Consider the following 19,487-nt stretch of genomic DNA (forward strand, 5'->3'; position numbering starts at 1 on the left):
TGCTTAATTAAAAATAAATTAATAATATATACTACCTTTCAAAAGTTTGGGGTCACTTAGAAATGTCCTTGTAAGGCCGCCCGGGTGGCGCAGTGGTTAAGGGCGCTGCAGTACAGCGCCCTGGCTCTGTCGTAACCGGCTGCGACCGGGAGGTCCGTGGGGCGACGCACAATTGGCCTAGCGTCGTCCAGGTTAGGGAGGGTTTGGCCGGTAGGGAAATCCTTGTCTCATCGCGCACCAGCGACTCCTGTGGCAGGCCGGGCACAGTGCGCGCTAACCAAGGTTGCCAGGTGCACGGTGTTTCCTCTGACACATTGGTGCGGCTGGCTTCCGGGTTGAATGGCGTTGTGATAAGAAGCAGTGCGGCTTGGTTGGGTTCTGTATCAGAGGACGCATGACTTTCAACCTTCGTCTCTCCCGAGCCCGTACGGGAGTTGTAGCTACTAAATGATAACTTTGATAGGGGTCCATTAAAATAACATCAAATTGATCAGAAGTATAGTGTCGACATTGTTAATGTTGTAAATGACTATTGTAGCTGGAAACGGCACATTTTTTATGGAATATCAACATAGGCGTTTGGAGGCCCGTTATCCGCAACCATGTTCCAATGGCAATTTGTTATCATTATCAAGTTATCATTTTAAAAGGCTAATTGATTTGTGGGTACTATTTAATGAAGCTGCCAGTTGAGGATTGACAAGTTTCAGAAGAACGGTCTTTGTTTGTGGCCATTTTTAGCCTGTCGAACCAACAAATGCTGATGATCCAGATACTCAACTGGTCTAAAGAATGCCAGTTTTATTGCTTCTTTAATCAGCACAACTGTTTTCAGTTGTGCTAACATAATTGCAAAAGGGTTTTCTAATGATCAATTAGCCTTTTAAAATGATAACTAACACAACGTGCCATTGGAATATAGGAGTGATGGTTGCTGATAATGGGCCTCCGAAAGTCTATGTTGATATTCCATAAAAAACCTGCCGTTTCCAGCTACAAGTAGTCATTTATAAATGTCTGCACTGTATTTCTGATCAATTTGATGTTATTGTAATGGACATAAAATGTGCTTTTCTTTCAAAAACAAGGACATTTCTAAGTGACTCCAGACTTTTGAACGGTAGTGTATATACAGTGCATTCGGAAAGTATTCAGACCCCTTGATTTGTCACATCTGCTCCTGCTTCGCCCTCTTGTGTTCATCCGGTGTCTTCTTGACCTGCAGTTACTCCCCCAGTACACACTCTCTCTCTCTCCCTCTCTGTGTGATTGTGTGGTTGGAGACAGGTGTGCTGGAGTCAGAGCAGATCCCTACCAGCTGCAACACGTTCCATAATCAAGACCTCTACAAATACTCAGTCCTACCACTTCCACTCTGCCAGATCGTAATCTCTGCTCAGTCAGTTCATGCTTCTAGCTATTTATGATTATTCAAGATCCTGCTACTCTGCTGTTCCTGTTTCCCTGCCTGACACTGTTTATCCTCTCATTGCAGTTTACCGCTCTGTCTCTGGCTCCTGTATCCCGTTCCACATCTCACCACCCTTCTACCCTGTTCTGGATTTAGCTCACCACCACTACCTTGGATTCCCCTCCGTACCAGGTTACCCGGTTCTACCCAGCTCATTTCAACCTCAGTCTCCACATCTGGTTTTCTACAACTCATCCGAGCTTCCCTGGATCTGCACTCCATATCTCCCTGTGTTACAATAAATATATTGGTTCATTCATCCCTGTTTCCTCATCTGAGTCTGCTCTTGGGTTCCCCTGTGTCGCTCCGCCTAACATGACTTTTTCAAAATGTTCTTACATTACAGCCGTATTCTTAACTCAGGTGCATCCTGTTTCCATTAGTCATCCTTGAGATGTTTCTACAACTTGATTGGAGTCCACCTGTGGTAAATTCAATTGATTGGACATGATTTCGGAAGGCACACACCTATCTATATAAGGTCCCACAGTTGACAGTGCATGTCAGATCAAAAACCAAGCCATGAGGTCGAAGGAATTGTCTGTAGAGCTTCGAGACAGGATTGTGTTGAGGCACAGATCGGGGGAAGGGCACCAAAAAATTTCTTCCGAATTGAAGGTCCCCAAGAACACAGTGGCCTCCATCATTCTTAAAAGGAAGAAGTTTGGAACCACCAAGACTACTCCTAGAGCTGGCTGCCAAACTGAGCAATCGAGGAAGAAGGGCCTTCGTCAGGGAGGTGACCAAGACCCAGATGGTCACTCTGACAGAGCTCCAGAGTTCCTCTGTGGAGATGGGAGAACCTTCCAGAAGGACAACCATCACTGCAGCACTCCACCAATCAGGCCTTTATGGTAGAGTGGCCAGACGGAAGCCACTCCTCAGTAAAAGGCACATGACAGCCTGCTGGAGTTTGCCAAAAGGCACCTAAAGGACTCTCAGACCATGAGAAACAAGATTCTCTGGTCTGATAAAACCAATATTGAACTCTTTGACCTGAATGCAAAGCATCACATATGGAGGAAACCTGGCACCATCCCTACGGTAAAGCATGGTGGTGGCACTATCAAATCAAAAAAAGATCTAATCGCATTGTATTTGTCAAATGCGCCGAATATAACAGGTGTAGTAGACCTTACAGTGAAATGCTTACATACAAGCCCTTAACCAACAATGCTTTAAGTTTTAAGTAAAAAATAGATAAGCAAAACATTTAAAATAAAATTAACAAATAATTAAACAGCAGCAGTAAAATAACAATAACAATGCTATATACAGGGGCTACCGGTTTGTCGAGGTAATTGAGGTAATATGTATATGTAGGTAGAGTTAAAGTGACTATGCATAGATAGTAAACAGAGAGTAACAGCAGTGTAAAAGAGGGGTCAGGGTAACCCTATGATTAGCTGTTCAGGAGTCTTATGGCTTGAGGTAGAATCTGTTAAGAAGCCTTTTGGACCAAGACTTGGCGCGCCGGTACCGTTTGCCATAAAGTAGTAGAGAGAACAGTCCATGGACTAGGGTGGCTGGAGTCTTTGACAATTTCTAGGGCCTTTCTCTGACACTGCCTGGTATATTTATTTACCTTTATTTTACTAGGCAAGTCAGTTAGGAACAAATTCTTATTTTCAATGACAGCCTAGCAACAGTGGGTTAACTGCCTGTTCAGGGGCAGAACGACAGATTTGTACCTTGTCAGCTCGGGGGTTTGAACTTGCAACCTTCCGGTTACTAGTCCAACGCTCTAACCACTAGGCTACCCTGCCGCCCCATAAAAGGTCTTGGTTGGCAGGAAGCTGGGCCGCAGTGATGTACTTGGCTGTACACACTACCCTCTGTAGTGACTTGTGGTCAGCGGCCGAGCAGTCAGGATGCTCTCGATGGTGCAGCTGTATAAACTGAGGACCTATGCCAAATCGTTTCAGTCTTCTAGGGGGGAATTGGCTTTGTCGTGCCCTCTTCACGACTGTCTTAGTTTGTGTAACGAACATCGTCTTGAAAATGAGGTGCAGCGTTGTGAAGGTACATTTTCTTTATTTTTAAATGTCGCCAACAAAACAATAAACAACAAAAATGAACGTGAAGCTCCGTAAGGCTATACATGCATTAAATGAAGACAACAACCCACAAATGAGAAAAGGAAAAAGGCTGCCTAAGTATGATTCCCAATCAGAGACAACGATAGACAGCTGTCCCTGATTGAGAATCATACCCGGCCAAAAACAAAGAACCAGAAAGCATAGACTTCCCACCCGAGTCACACCCTGACCAAACAAACATAGAGAATAAAAGGATATCTACGGTCAGGGCGTGACAGGCCCCGGACTGGGGACCCTCGTTGTAGGCCCCAGACTGGGGACCCTCGTTGCAGGCCCCGTACTGGGGACCGTCGCTAGAGGCTCCGGACCACGCATCAATGCTGGAGACTTCGTGCCATGGATCCTCACTGCAGGCGCCGTGCCATGGATCATCACTGGAGGCTTCGAACGTGGAGCTGGAACAGGTCTCACTGGACTGAGGAGACATCTTGGAAGCCTGGTGCGTGGAGCTGCCACAGGGCTTACCAGGCTGGGGAGACATACTGGAGGCCTGGTACGTGGAACATGAACAGGTCTCACCGGACTGGGGAGATGCACTGGAAGCCTGGTGCGTGGAGCAGGCACCGGATACACTGGGCCGTAGAGACACACTGGAGGTCTCAAGCGTAGAGCTGGCACAACCCGTCCTGGCTGGATGGTTACTTTCGCCCGGCAAATGCTAGCACAGGACGCACTGGGCTGTGCAGACGCACCTGAGAGACAGTGCGCAGAGCCGGCGCAGGATATCCTGGGCCGAAGAGACGCACTGGAGGCCAGGAGCGCTGAGCCGGCACCATCCGTCCTGGCTGGATGCCCACTCTAGCCCGGCCAATGCGAGGAGCTGGAATATAGCGACCTGTGAACGCACACTGGAGACACCGTGCGCTTCACCACATAACACGGTGCTTGACCAGTACCACGCTCCCTACCGTGAGCACGGGGCGTTAGTTCCGCCAACCTCCCCGTGTGCCCCCCCAAATTCTTTTTTTGGAGTGGCCTCCCAGTCTTCCTTGCCAGCCGTGACCCTTGTGTAACGCTGGGCCCCTTTACTAGCTGCCTCCGCCTTCCTCGCTGCTTCCACCTGCTTCCACGGCAGGCGATCATTTCCAGCCAGGATCTCCTCCCACGTCCAGGATCCCTTTCCTTCCAGAATGTCTTCCCATGTCCACTCTGTCTGCTCCTCCCGACCACGCCGCTTGGTCCGTTTGTGGTGGGTTGTTCTGTCACGAACGTCGTCTTGAAAATGACCGGACCAAGGTGCAGCGATAGACCGTTGTCCCTGATTGAGAATCATACCCGGCCGAAAACAAAGAACCAGAAAGCATAGACTCTCCCACCCGAGTCACACCCTGACCAAACAAACACAGAGAATAAAAGTATCTCTATGGTCAGGGCGTGACTGTGTGTTTGGACCATGCTAGTTTGTTTGTGATGTGGACACCAAGGAACTTGAAGCTCTCAACCTGCTCCATTGCAGCCCCATCGATGAGAATGGGGGCGTGCTCCTTTTCCTGTAGTCCACAATCATCTCCTTTTTCTTGATCACGTTAAGGCAGATGTTTTTGTCCTGGCACCACACGGCCAGGTATCTGACCTCCTCCCTGTATAGGCTGTCTCATCGTTGTTGATGATCAGGCCTACCACCGTTGTGTCATCGGCAAACTTGATGATGGTGTTGGAGTCGTGCCTGGCCATGCAATCATGAGTGAACAGGGAGTACAGGAGGGGACTGAGCACTCACCCCTGAGGGGTGAGGGGCCCCCGTGTTGAAGATCAGCGTGGCGGATGTGTTGTTACCTACCCTTACCACCTGGGGGGTGGCCCGTCAGGAAGTCCATGATCCAGTTGCAGAGGGAGGTGTTTAGCCCCAGGGTCCTTAGCTTAGTGATGAGCTTTGAGGGCACAAGTAAAGTACTGTGTTTAAGTAAAAATACTAATTATGTCCCATTTGGAACACTGTCAAGTAGAGAAAAAAATCTGATTGGGTGGGCCTGGCACCCCAGTGGGCCCAGGCCCACCTGTGCCTATGCCCCTGTAAGCACTATTACTTATTACTATTAATATTCCTGTAATAATCCACCAATTTAGAGGTCTCTGTTCCTCTTTCATTATCCGTGCTCATTATCTCAAAAATAGCTCCTCTATCTCTCCCTTACCTCATTTTGGCTAACAGATGCTCAACATTCGATGGTTGGCATTTGGCAATCTATCCCCATTCTTCCAGATTAGCTGGATGTTGATGCTTTGCGGATGTTAAGAGGAGGATCTAGGAGGATGAAGTGATATGATGTAAATATTTGGAGTTAGCAGATTGCATGACAGTGAGGTTAAAACCACTGGCATTTGGGAGACACTGGAAAATAGGATAGGTTTACAGGAGTACAATAAATAGTTTTGTTGTGCAGACTGGAAAGCAACTGAAAATATTGGCATATTTTAACCTCTTTTATGATCAATGGTTTAAATAAATCCATAGAAGCTATCCAGAAAAGCATAGCAGCTTCTATACAAATCAGTTCAGAATAAGCATGTGGAACAGACATACAGTGAACTCCAAAAGTATTGGGACAGTGACACATTTTGTGTTGTTTTGTCGCTTTACTCCAGCACTTTGGACTATGGGGTTAAAGTGCAGACTGTGAGTTTTAATTTGAGGGTATTTGTATCCATATCGGGTGAACCGTTTATAGATTACAGCACTTTTTATACATCGTCCCCCCATTTTTAGGAGCATAAAGTATTGGGACAAATTCACTTCTAGGTGTATTTAAGTAGTCAAAAGTGTAGTATTTGGTCCCATATTCCTAGCACGCAATGATTACATCAAGATTGTGACTCTACACACTTGTTGGATGCATTTGCTGTTTGTTTTGGTTGTGTTACAGATATTTTTCTATTGTGCCCAATAGAAATGTATGGTAAATAATGTATTGTGTCATTTTGGAATCACCTTTATTGTAAATAACAATAGAATGAGGTATGATATTTGTGCATCTGCAACTTTCTCACTCATCATTATTCATAATTAATTCAGGACTATCAGTAATCATTGTAGAGTCAACATTTAACGTAGAAGTGTTTAGAAACAAGTTTGTAGAGTCACAAGCTGGCTAGTTTAATACACCTATAAGTGAATTTGTCCCAATACTTTTGGTATCAGTTCAAATCCAAACTGCTGGAGTACAGAGCCAAAACAACAACACAAATGTGTCGCTGTCCCAATAGTTCTGATCACTGCGTGTTGAAATCTATTCATGTTGCCGTCGCAATCTCCGTGCAATTCCATGGAAAACCCTTGATGCATACACTGAATGTGGGCTACAGGCTTTTTATTTTTATCTGGGAGGGGGGGAATCATGTTTAGAAACTGTTGGTTGTATTATCCACACCCCGCCCTCCCCTGGCTCCAGTTTGTAGGTTACTGAAAGATTTCAGCGACTACAGATAAGAAGATTACAGAGGAATTAACGTCATTCCTTTGTCATTATATGAATATATTGATATTTGATTTTAATCAGAGGGAGTGGAGAGAGGAGGGCAGGAACAACAGGATGTGCCCTGAGTAGCATAGAAACACGAGTCAGGGGAACTGGCACTAGGGCACGGGCAGGCGAAAACACAAGCTGGGGGAACAGTTTGTGGCACTGGAGCCGATCATTGGATGCTTGGATCAACGTGCAGCATGTAACAGAGGGTTGGATAACACCGATCTTTCAGAGCTCTGCATGTGTTTTTGGTGAGGTGTATATGGTTGCTGCTGGGATATGGATGGGCCGCCGGATGGGGACAGTAGTGGCGTCCCACTGACCTGGAGGATTTCTGTGAGATAGACTCAAGACGCAGTGGGAGCACCTCCTGGTTGCTTCTGCTCTTCCAGCCTCAGACATGAACCTGGTGCTCCTGGCCTTCAGGCTGATGTGCCTGGCCTGGCTGTGGCCTGTCACTCTGCACAACGGCAGCCACCAACCCAACAAGAGGAGGCACAAGGACGTGTACCTTGGGGAGAACAGCAAGAACCAACACGGAGGGTGAGCCAGAGTTTAGGGGTGCGGTCCCACTGGAGTTGTGTTATGTTCTTGTCAAGGGTTCAGTTTGCTTGTCTGTTCTGTTTGGTTTGAAACCGGATTGTGTTTAGTTCTGGTAGAAAGTTACATTTGGTAATACGCACACCACAGGATGTTACTGTTCTGTTGATCTGTTTTCTGATTGATATGGTTAAAAGGTTATTTTGGGGAGATGTATTGTTCATCAGTACTATTCGTGGATTGTTGGCATTAATCTAATCTTTATGAATTCAAGAAAAAAATAGAATATTGATGGTGAATTTACCATGGTGGCATGCGCGATCTCCAATGTGTGCTGGGACGGATGACATTACAGCAGTGCATTCTGGATAAAGGGCAGCTGAGGTGACCACAGGGGCTTAGAGGTAATGTCAGGGAAGCTGTGTTTTGTTGGGGGCACCACGTAAGAGAAAAGCAGTAGTTTGTGGGAAATGATAGGGGGGAGTTGTGTTAATAAGGGGTTGGACTGTACACTTGAGTATCATTTGCAATAATAGGGGAGATGATTGTGTTTGGGTGGTATGGGAATGATTTGTTGGAGCAGATATGTTTATGTATTATGAAAAAGTATCAGTTTACGGAAGTTTATCGTATGATGCTATTTAGAAACTTTGCGAGTAATGAGTGTGTTGTCAACCAAATTGGAGATATTCATTATGTCCTTTGACCCAGACTAACTGTTATATGAGAGCTTTGGGAAGTCTATATAATCTCCCAGGACCAATTATTGTACCGTCATAGCACTGACTCAGTTTGCTGCTAAATCATTAGTGAAGAGCGTCACGTATACTCTTACTTTTGGTTTTAATCAGATGGTTAATTAAAGTGCAGTTAATTATTCTCAACAGCAAAAACCCCAGAGCAGATGTTGCTTCCTTTAGTGTGTGTGTGTGTGTGTGTGTGTTGTGTGTGTGTGTGTGTGTGTGTGTGTGCACGTGCGCTTGCCATTTGGTGTGAGTGTGTATTTCTTAGGAAATAAAACATCTGATATGCTGATCTGTGTCCTCTTTGCTCCGTAGACGAATAGACTATAAGATGAAAAAGTCTGACAGCACCAAGTCCCTGCTAATTAAATCTGAACAGCTGCTCCGTATCGAGGACCATGACTTTGCAATGCGGCCTGGCTTTGGAGGTAAGACCACCCACCCAATATCCTTTGGCCTGATGGGCAATCAATGTATTTTCATGTGGTTGAACTATGATAATGTGCGGTTTGGATGTGACTGGGTATGTGTGTGCTTTTTCCCACCATGTGTTGGGTTGGACTCATTAATTAGGCCTGAATGGGGAAAATCAAGGGTCATTATCAGAGAGAGGGAAGAGGAAAGAGAGGGGTGGGAAGGGGGGGTAATAGAGCTCTACCTACCGTCATTTGTTACAGATATAAAATTATAGATAGTCCATAACGTGCCATAGAGTTTAGGTTCTGTAATAGGCAGCATTTGACGCTAGCTTGTATTCTCTCTCCTGGAACAGAATGTAGGTTATAGTGTCATCTTCGATAACACCCCATCCCCCCCAAAAAAGTCACTGACCCAGATTGTCTGCAGAGCCTAGCAGACAATGACAGCCTGCGGCCGAGTACACAGATGTTTTTAGAACTAGAGTAATCTGGATTATAAGCCACGCTTTCTGAAACAATACCAAATGCTGCATCTTATTGGAAAGTCCAGGACAGCAAAGAGTTCCATGCATACAGTACTACAACAGTGTGTTCATTGGGTGATGATCAGACAATGTTAGATTTAAGCAATAAGGCCCGATTGGGTGTGGTATATGGCCAATATAACATGGCTAAGGGCTGTTCTTATGCTCGATGCAACCTGGAGTGCCTGGATTTTGTATTTGTATTTATTAAGGATCCCCATTAGGTGTTGCCAAGGCATCTACTCTTCGTGGGGTCCAGCAACATTAAGGCAGTTATATACAATTCAAAATATTACGTGACATTCCATTTCATAACACTTTTCACAACACATTAAGTGTGTCCCCTCAGGCCACTACTCTATTGGTGGATATAGCCCTTAGCCGTGGTATTTTGGCAATATACCACAGACCCCGAGGTGCCTTATCGCTATTATAAACTGCTTACCGACGTAATTAGAGCAGTAAAAATGAATGTTTCGTCATACCCGTGGTATACAGTCTGACATACCATGCCTTTCAGCCAATCAGCGTTCAGGGCTCAAACCACTCAGTTTATAATGAACTATTGATCACGTTTCTGAATGCTTGCATGTGTGTCAGTGTGTGGGGTCCCACTGTAAATCAACTGTCATTGAAACATGTATTTACATAACATTCTATGTCGTAGGCAGTACTAATAGCTGTTTAGGTACATATTTGTAAATCTAGTGTGATGACGTGTTATGGATTTCTGTCCATTTGTGTTTCCATTTGGACATTTTCTATTCCGAACTATCCCTGTGCGTTGTCTGTGTTTGTGTCTGTGTGGTCTAAATTAAGGACAGCCGAAGAACCCTTTTTTAGCCATTTCTGGACTGGTCACATGATCAGGAAAACCTCCCGAACAAGGCTGTGATTATAGATGGCTGTGACTTGATTGTAGATTAATGCAACAGGTATTATACGGTTAGGATTTATGAAGGAAAGGAGATAAGGAGAGAAAAGGCATTCGTGAGATTGGTGACACGGCGTCTCTTGCGTCCCTGAGTAAGGAGAAGGCTGTGTCTGTCTGGAGGGGAGGCGTGGGACTACTGGTGTGTCTTGGACGTTGTGTGGGACCCCATTAGCCTGCAGCTGTGTTTAGCGTGAAGAGTGATGTCATGACCCTGCATGTACACGGAAATGGACAGGATAATCACAACATAGGGCTTAGCTGATGTAGTCCTTCAACACCACAGCCTCCAGTGTGACCACAGGGTTTCAGGATGTCCTTTGAGGCCCAGCATAGCGCCAAGATCCTCTGTGAAACCATTATTTGGGGGTTTTCTCTTACTGACTATTTGTTTTGTCTTAACTTTATAGTGTTTGGGTGGATTTACAAATATTTAGGTCTTAAAGAGGATATTTAAATCAAATAAATATAAAAACTGGTGTAAGTAAGACCACATGCAGACAGATGAGATGATATATGGATGATAGGTCTTGGGCTAATCGAAACCAGTGAGACTGGGTCATAAAAGATCGTTCCCGGCTGAGTCAGACATTCTAAGGCCTTGCATCATGACTACCATATGACTATGACACGGCCAAAAGCCTAACATTCAATGTGCTTGCCCTGTCAGGGTAGACGTATGACATCTCAAGCTGTTTACTGATTCGGGCTGTTTATTCACCCCTGTAGGGGCAGCTATTCCTGTGGGCATAGACGTGCAGGTGGAAAGCATTGACAGTATATCTGAAGTCAACATGGTAAGTGTCTATAACCATCGTAAACGATGTGTGTGTGTGTGTGTGTGACTAACACACTGCCATTCACTCTCTTTCTCGCTCACAGTGAGACAACTTCTCATGCTCTCTCTCATACTGGAACCCCGCTCCACTCTAATGCCCCCAATTTACTGTCGGGGCATAACAGTCAAAACATGTATTGATTTTGAAGCTAGAATACTTAGTTGCTACATATATATATTTTTTATACCTGTTAATTCTTGAAGATTATAACTTATAAATGCCTCATAAGCTTAGTCATACTGTCATACACCGTCAGAACCCAGAATAATGCATGGTTTTACTCCAATGTTTGTAAACAATGTACATGTAAACAAACACTACATAGCCTCCAAACACGTTTAAAACTATCATTTTGATATCACGGATGGTCGGTCCTTGCGTCCATTTAAGAGTGGTCACATTTCTCCAAGCCCCTCCCTCGGCTTTTTACCAAAACCGTTTACTGTTGTGTTATTGTTTCCACTATGTTCTAGACTCTAACTTCAATGGATCACTGATGTTCTGGTCCCAATTAACACTAGCACTGTAAACACTATTAACCTGCAGGATCCTGCCGCTCGTCACCCTATATACAAAGAATCTGGGTGAACCGTTATTGAGTCTTACTGCCATCATTGCACAATTGCCCACGTTTTGATTATGTGACAGTTTGTCCATTGGACCTGAGCTTTGGTGTGTTTGTGCAGGACTTCACCATGACTCTGTACCTGAGACACTACTGGCAGGACGACCGGCTGGCCTTTCCTTCCAGCAGCAAAAAGAGCCGGACATTTGACGCTCGGCTGGTGAAGAAGATCTGGGTGCCGGATGTGTTCTTTGTCCACTCCAAACGTTCCTTCATCCATGACACGACCATGGAGAACATCATGCTGAGGGTGTACCCTGATGGCAACATTCTCTACAGTGTCAGGTACACGGAGAATGGCCCTCCTTTAACACAGGGACCATAAGGCCTTTAGCGTGTACTATTCTATAGTATTGGTGCTTTGTACACATAAAAAACATGGGGGGAGTAGACCATCTTGTGTCTTTCAGCCTACAATATCAACAAGAAAAGAGGAAGTGCATCGCCTATCACAGAGAGTTCTGATCTCTCTGCAGACCACGTTATGTTGCCACGGTATGTTTTCTGCAACTGCTGTATCATTAACTAGGCCCTGTGTTTCAGGATCACTGTGACTGCTCTTTGCGCCATGGACTTCAGTAGTTTTCCTTTGGACACACAGAAATGCTCTCTGGAACTGGAGAGCTGTGAGTATAAAACAATAAGGCTATGTGGTTGCCCTGGGTGTAATGCCATGTACGTCCTCACATATACCTAACATATGTCTACGTGCAACACAATAAGCACGCAATATGGTAGCATTGACCCTCCTCTTTTCATATAGGTGAAATAACATTCAAAAGTCGGGGTGAGGTCAGTTTGTGTCTGTAATGCATGTCTTTTTGATGCAGGATTTACCTGTCCTGATTTATCCGTATAAGGAGCAGCAGCTACAGTTGAATTGAAGTCGGTCATTTCTCATCAGAGACATTCTGTCACACTGATGTTGCAATTGTCATGATTGTGTTAAACCCAGCCTCAGGAGGCAGTGCACCTTACCCAGATTAGAACACAGACACACAGACAAACAGACAGACAGACACACGCACGGACACACACAAATGATCGGCAAACGAACACGCACGCACAGAAAGCATGGGTCTGGTCTCAGACGAGAGGTGGTAGTAGTGGTAGTAGTGAATCTCAGTGTCTCCTCTCCTCTGAGGGACATAGCCCATGATTCTTCTAAGAGAGGCCACATGAAGGAGTCACCTTCTCCCCCTGTTCTCTCCTCTCTTGAAGATGCGTACAATGAGAACGACCTCATGCTCTACTGGAAGAACGGGAACGATTCATTAAGGACTGATGAGATCGTTCTCTCGCAGTTTTTTATTGAAGAATTCCACCCTTCCTACGGGCTTGCCTTCTACAGCAGCACGGGTATGTGTGCTTGTTTTGTAGCCTGGTGCATTGGGGCCTACGGTGCTGTTTCTCTGTCCTTCTCCGCTGTCCAACTCCTCCGTATTATTACGTAAAACGGCTCTGTAAGATCCAAAGCCAACACCCCAAACCCTCCTGCTTCTGATTCCACTCTGACAGTCTGAGGACAGGGAGAGGTTAGGAGATTTTCCTCCACAGAGTGTCAGTGTGGAATTCTGCCCAACTCTCAGTAGTTCCAGTGTCCATTACATCATAGCCATGTGAGGTCCCATGTGACTATAATTTTGACTAGATTACCCTCCTGTGTCTCATCATGACCTCTGATTACCCAGAAGGATGGTGAGTAAACTGTTCCTCCAAAAATGAGATATCAGAGCCCTTCTCTCTCTCGCTCTCTCATTCTCAGGTTGGTATAACAGGCTCTACATAAACTTCATCCTCAGAAGGCACATCTTCTTCTTCATGCTGCAGACCTATTTCCCCACCATGCTGATGGTGATGCTCTCCTGGGTGTCCTTCTGGATTGACAGGAGGGCTGTGCCTGCCAGAGTGTCACTGGGTACAGTACTGATACTCTCACTTGTATGTGGGGTTTCGAGGGGGGGGATCTCCGTAAAATAATCAAAGCTTAAAGACTGAGCAGAGACGGATCACAAAGCCATCATTTTCTGCACAACATACTTGATTCATCTCCAGAAAGTAAAGTGGGTGGTGGGGGCTTTACCTTCCTCAGCCATGTCACATCTCTGTGATTACTGTAAGGTGAAAAGGGGGGAGGGTTGTGCAACAATTTCCTGTTGTGTTCCTTTTATGTGGGCGAGTGAATGTGAGCCTGCTGCTTTGAGCCTGCTGCAGAACTGCTCAGAGACTCATTAACCCAGAGAGAGGACAACTGAAACTGAGCACAGTGACAAAGCATTTCAGTTCTGCGCATGACTCAAGGCACCTGCACCAGGCGAGGTCCCTGTGTGTGCATGTGTGCCAGAGCTTGTTTGTGCAATTGTGTCGGAAAGAAAGAGAAAAGGGGGAGGGCGAGGGAAGAGCAAGAGCAAGAGAGAGCGAGATAAAAGGATAGAGTAAATGCTGCACTTAGATTTGTGAATAGATGTTGACTTTGCTAATGCAGCAGGGTGTGTGTGTGTGTGTGAGGGGAGTGTGCTTGGAGTACGGCAGGTTGCTGGAGGATCAGGATGCCGTAACAAAGGCTGGCCTTATTTCACTCTGCAACACTCAATACTACAGTACTTACTGTAGAATGATGTAGTAAACTGTAGTATACTGTAAAATACTAGTAGTATCCTTCGATCATGTTTAGTACTATATAATGTTGTAGTGGAATACTATTGTAAATACTACAGTATTATCCCCCTAAAAACACTGTACTAAATACTACGGTAATGTCCTCAAAAACACTACACTTCTTTAACTAAAGTAAATACCACAATATTGAATTTGCATATACCCTGCCTATTCCCCTCCGCCATATCACAATTTGTGGCACCCATAAGTACATGCCAAGTATAGACCATAGATTGTGTTCCATACACGTTATAGAAAAGAGCAGAGGCACTGAACTATTCGTTCAGACTCCAATCCTACCTACAGGTTATGGAAAATGTGCTCTTTCACTATTTCTCCAGTAGGTTTCCTCAAGGGGAAAGTCCACACTTCTATGGCAAAGATAATAACACAAAAACAATAACACAAAAACATTACAGTTAATACTACAGTATACGACAGTCCACAAAAACATATTTTAAGGTTGAATGTCACATTAGTTTTGTTCTTAATTGACTTGCCTGGTTAAATAAAGGTTAAATAAATAAAAGTAATTGCTTGTAAGATAGCCTTAACTTTAGGCTATTTACTTTATTAGAAAAGTAATATTGAATTGTCTTTGGTTGACACCACAACCAAATATCAACATTTAAATGTGTCTACTACTTGGATAGTTCCATCTGAGCCAGCCGTGACCAGGAGACCCATGATTGGCCCGGCGTCGTCTGGGTTAGGGGAGGGTTTGGCCAGCCGGGATGTCCTTGTCCCATTAAGCTCTAGCGACTCCTTGTGGTGGGCCAGCAAGCTGACTTCGGTCGCCAGTTGCACGGTGTTTCCTCCAACACTTTGGTGCGCCTGGCGTCCAGGTTAAGCTAGCGGTGTCAAGAAACAGTGCAGCTTGGCAGGGTCGTGTTTCGGAGGACGCATGGTTCTCGACCTTCGCCTCTCCCAAGTCCATACGGGAGTTGCCGGGATGGGCCAAGACGTTAACTACCAATTGGATATCACAAAATTGCGGAGAAAAAGTTTGCTGTAGATATAGATCAATTCTCCCAGTTTATGTATTTTTTTTTATAGTGGATCTGACGGTTAAAGGTCTGACGTTGTTTCAAAGATACAAATTCAACCTATTTTATACAAGGTTTGTCTATGTTGACATAATCCTGTATTTTTAAATATCAGCCTCAAAACAAAAGTTGATGCCTTTTTTTCCAATCCAATGTATATTTAACGTAGATTCCACGTCACGATACATTTACAAATGACGTTGGAACAGCGTTTATTCAACCAGTTTGTGCCCAGTGGGATGTAGCTGCTACACGGTTTTCTCTAGCCCTTGTTTGACCTTCCATCCATCTATGCTAAACCCTCACACAGCTAATTATTTTCCATGCATTTGCCCCACCCTCTTTTCATCATCAAAGGCCGAAAGGTTGTGGTGGTAAAATAAGGCTTTAAATAAAAAGAAACGGATTGATCAAGATGTATACCTTATCAACATAATAATCAACTAATCTCCCTTTTTTTTCTCTCCCCCTCCAGGTATCACAACAGTTCTGACCATGTCCACCATCATCACAGGCGTGTCAGCCTCCATGCCTCAGGTGTCTTATGTAAAAGCTGTGGACATCTACCTGTGGGCCAGCTTTCTGTTCGTCTTCCTGTCCGTCATTGAGTACGCCGCTGTCAACTACTTCACCACTGTGGAGGAGATGAAGAAGCTCAAAGGGGGAAAGGTCACTGAAACTTATAGAGTGTGGGGTCAAATAAGTCACAGTTGGGTTCTTGTAAATTGGTGTGTTATAAAACATGGAATATACCCATGCTACCACAATGTCAGAGCCACGATAATGGCACCACATTAGGCTGTGACACAAACTATGTCTGTATCTCCCCCTACTGGTCTTAATGTGTTCCACTGTCAGAAAATCATATACCGTAAACTCCCTCCTCTCTCCACAGATCCCTGCAGATTTCAATGCCACTCAAACTATGGCTTTTGACGGATGTTACCATGACAATGACATTGACCTGACACCCTTCCCAGAGCTCCCCAGCACCCCCAACACAGAGCGGAGTCGGACGGCCACGTCGAGGAACTCTGCTGCAGAGCCCCCACCCACAGAGGGCACCAGGCTACGACGCAAAAAATCCATCAAACACAACCTCAGCTTCATCATGAGTAACAGCTACATGATTGACTCCTACTCCAGAGTCGTCTTCCCCATGACCTACCTGATGTTCAACATCATCTACTGGAGCTTGTACTCATGAGTGTGTACTCTACTAATAAATATTGATAGAACTACACTGCAGAACTACACTGCAGAACTACACTGCAGAACTACACTAGAGAACTATACTGCAGAACTACACTGCAGAACTACTCTGAAAAACCATACTAGAGAACCATACTAGAGAACCATACTACATAACCATAGAGCTAGAGAACTATATTCCATAACTATACTAGATAACTACACTGCATAACTATACTAGAAAACTATTCTACAGAACTATACTACAGAACTACACTGCATAACTGCACTACATAGCTATACTACAGAACTGTATTGCAGAATTATACTGCAGAATTATACTACCATACATGATCTAATAGGTTATTCACACTGACAACAGCATCATCATCAAGCCGTTGTATTCTGCCACCCATTGGATTATGACCTTAACCATTGGTGTCTACCAGAGTGCATTGTGGGAGTTTTGGACTGTCAAGCCAAACTGAAGAAAAGAGACTATTGAGTAAACCTGCTTTTTATTAGAAATCTGCATTCAGATGGGAAGTTGGTGGTAGTGTTCATGGGAGTGTTTCTATTGTGATTAGGGTTGCATACTGGTAATTCACCAGAAATGCCACATTCATTAACAGGTCATCTATGGCAATGGTAACTTTGGTCATTTATACTTGAATAACTTTTGAAAAAATGTAGCCATATGTAGTAATCATTTTTTTCTTCATATATATGTGTCCATATTGTCCATGAATTTCTAGTGGATAGACTATGGTTCAAGAGAAAATCGCCCAATTTAATTTTTAACAGCATCTAATCGACCAATGACATTCATTTCAATTAACTCTGAAACTCTGCAACTCTTCCAACAATTGACTTTTTTCACAACTGCCACCAGTTTGGTGCCAAAAAATCTACAAATACATATTGAAATAGTAAAATAAATAAAAGTGTGTAAAGAAAATATAATGGATATTTGATGCTGAAACTCTCATATTAAACACCAATGGCATTCATTAAATTGCTGGTTTATATTTAGGATAATGTTTTACAGATTTGTATAATTTTAGAATCATCTTATTTGAGTATTTTAAATGTTTTACATGTCGTAAGGCCACACAGATGGCCAGAGATAATGACAGACACCTGTGGTAATCTGAAGTACCCAAAAAGGGCCACTAGATGTCTTGTGATAAATTACATTTAATCCTTTAAAAAGTTACTAAAAAAATGGTGGTAGTTTACTGGTCAACTTTGAAAGTTTCCAGTAATATACTCTCCGTTTGCAACCCGAACTGTAATGGACAGTTGTTTTTTGTTCACTGGTTTATACATTTAGTTAATGTGAGTAGTATGAATTTAAATGTGCATGAAAATGAATGTATACATGCATGTGTCTGTCAAATCAGTGAATATAAGTAAAAATACTATATCATATTAGCTTAAAATAAAACGTTTATTTTAATTTATACATTTGTTATTGGTGAAATGACATTTAATTATACATTCATTATTGTGATGAACATACAGTACCAGTCAAAGGTTTTAGAACACCTACTCATTCAAGGGTTTTTCTTTATTTTTACTATTTTCTACATTGTAGAATAATAGTGAAGACATCAAAACTATGAAATAACACATATGGAATCATGTAGTAACCAAAATAGTGTTAAACAAATCAAAAAATATTTCACATTTTAGATTCTTCAAAGTTGCCACCCTTTGCCTTGATGACAGATTTGCACACTCTTGGCATTCTCTCAACCAGCTTCACCTGGAATGCTTTCCCAACAGTCTTGAAGGAGTTCCCACATATGCTAAGCAGTTGTTGGCTGCTTTTCCTTCACTCTGAGGTTCAACTCATCCCAAACCATCTCAATTGGGTTGAGGTCGGGTGATTGTGGAGGTCAGGTCATCTGATGCAGCACTCCATCACTCACCTTCTTGGTCAAATAGCCCTTACACCGCCTGGAGGTGTTTTCCTGTTGAAAACAAATGATTGTCCCACTAAGCGCAAGCCAGATGGGATGGAGCATCGCTGCAGAATGATGTGGTAGCCATGCTGGTTAAGTGTGCCTTGAATTGTAAATAAATCACGACACCAGCAAAGCACCCCCACACCTCCTCCTCCTTGCTTCATGGTGGGAACTACACATGCAGAGCTCATCCGTTCACCTACTCTGCGTCTCACAAGGACACGGCGTTTGGAACCAAAAATCTCAAATTTGGACTCATCAGACCGAAGGACAAATTTCCAAGCAAGTCTCTTCTTCATATTGGTGTCCTTTAGTAGTGGTTTCTTTTGCATCAATTTGACCATGAAGGCCTGATTTATGCAGTCTCCTCAAAACAGTTGATGTTGAGACGTGTCAGTTACTTGAACTCTTTGAAGCATTTATTTGGGTTGCAATTTTTGAGGTGCAGTTAACTCTAATGAACTTATCCTCTGCAGCAGAGGTAACTCTGGGTCTTCCTTTCCTGTGGCGGTCCTCATGAGAGCAGGTTTCATCATAGCGCTTGATGTTTTTTGCGACTGTACTTGAAGAAACATTACATTTTACTCATTGACTGACCTTCATGTCTTAAAGTAAGGATGGGCTGTCGTTTCTCTTTGCTTCTTTGACTTGTTCCTGCCATAATATGGACTTGGTCTTTTACCAAATAGGGTTATCTTCTGTATACACCCCTACCTTGTCACAACAAAACTGATTGGTTCAAACGAATTAAAAAGGAAAGAAATTCCACAAATGAGCTTTTAACAAGGCACACCTGTTAATTGAAATGCATTCCAGGTGACTACCATATGAAGCTGGTTGAGAGAATGCCAAGAGTGTGCAAAGCTGTCATCAAGGCAAAGGGTGGCTACTTTGAAGAATCTGAAATATAAAATATATTTTGATTTGTTTAACACTTTTTTGGTTACTACATGATTCCATATGTGTT

General features: G+C 43.8%; 1 protein-coding gene across 1 annotated transcript; it reads left to right on the plus strand.

The window, feature by feature from the left end:
* Positions 1–5,222: 5,222 nt before the first annotated feature.
* On the plus strand, positions 5,223–18,013 carry LOC115135567 (gamma-aminobutyric acid receptor subunit rho-3-like). Its single transcript, XM_029670383.2, has 9 exons — positions 5,223–7,577; positions 8,633–8,745; positions 10,921–10,988; positions 11,717–11,940; positions 12,199–12,281; positions 12,877–13,014; positions 13,421–13,573; positions 15,835–16,028; positions 16,255–18,013. Exons 1-9 carry the CDS (start codon positions 7,435–7,437, stop codon positions 16,564–16,566), a joined length of 1,428 nt encoding a protein of 475 aa, XP_029526243.2. The 5' UTR covers positions 5,223–7,434; the 3' UTR covers positions 16,567–18,013.
* Positions 18,014–19,487: the final 1,474 nt, after the last annotated feature.

This window comes from Oncorhynchus nerka, linkage group LG10, assembly GCF_034236695.1.
Source record: "Oncorhynchus nerka isolate Pitt River linkage group LG10, Oner_Uvic_2.0, whole genome shotgun sequence".
Classification (NCBI taxonomy): domain Eukaryota; kingdom Metazoa; phylum Chordata; class Actinopteri; order Salmoniformes; family Salmonidae; genus Oncorhynchus; species Oncorhynchus nerka.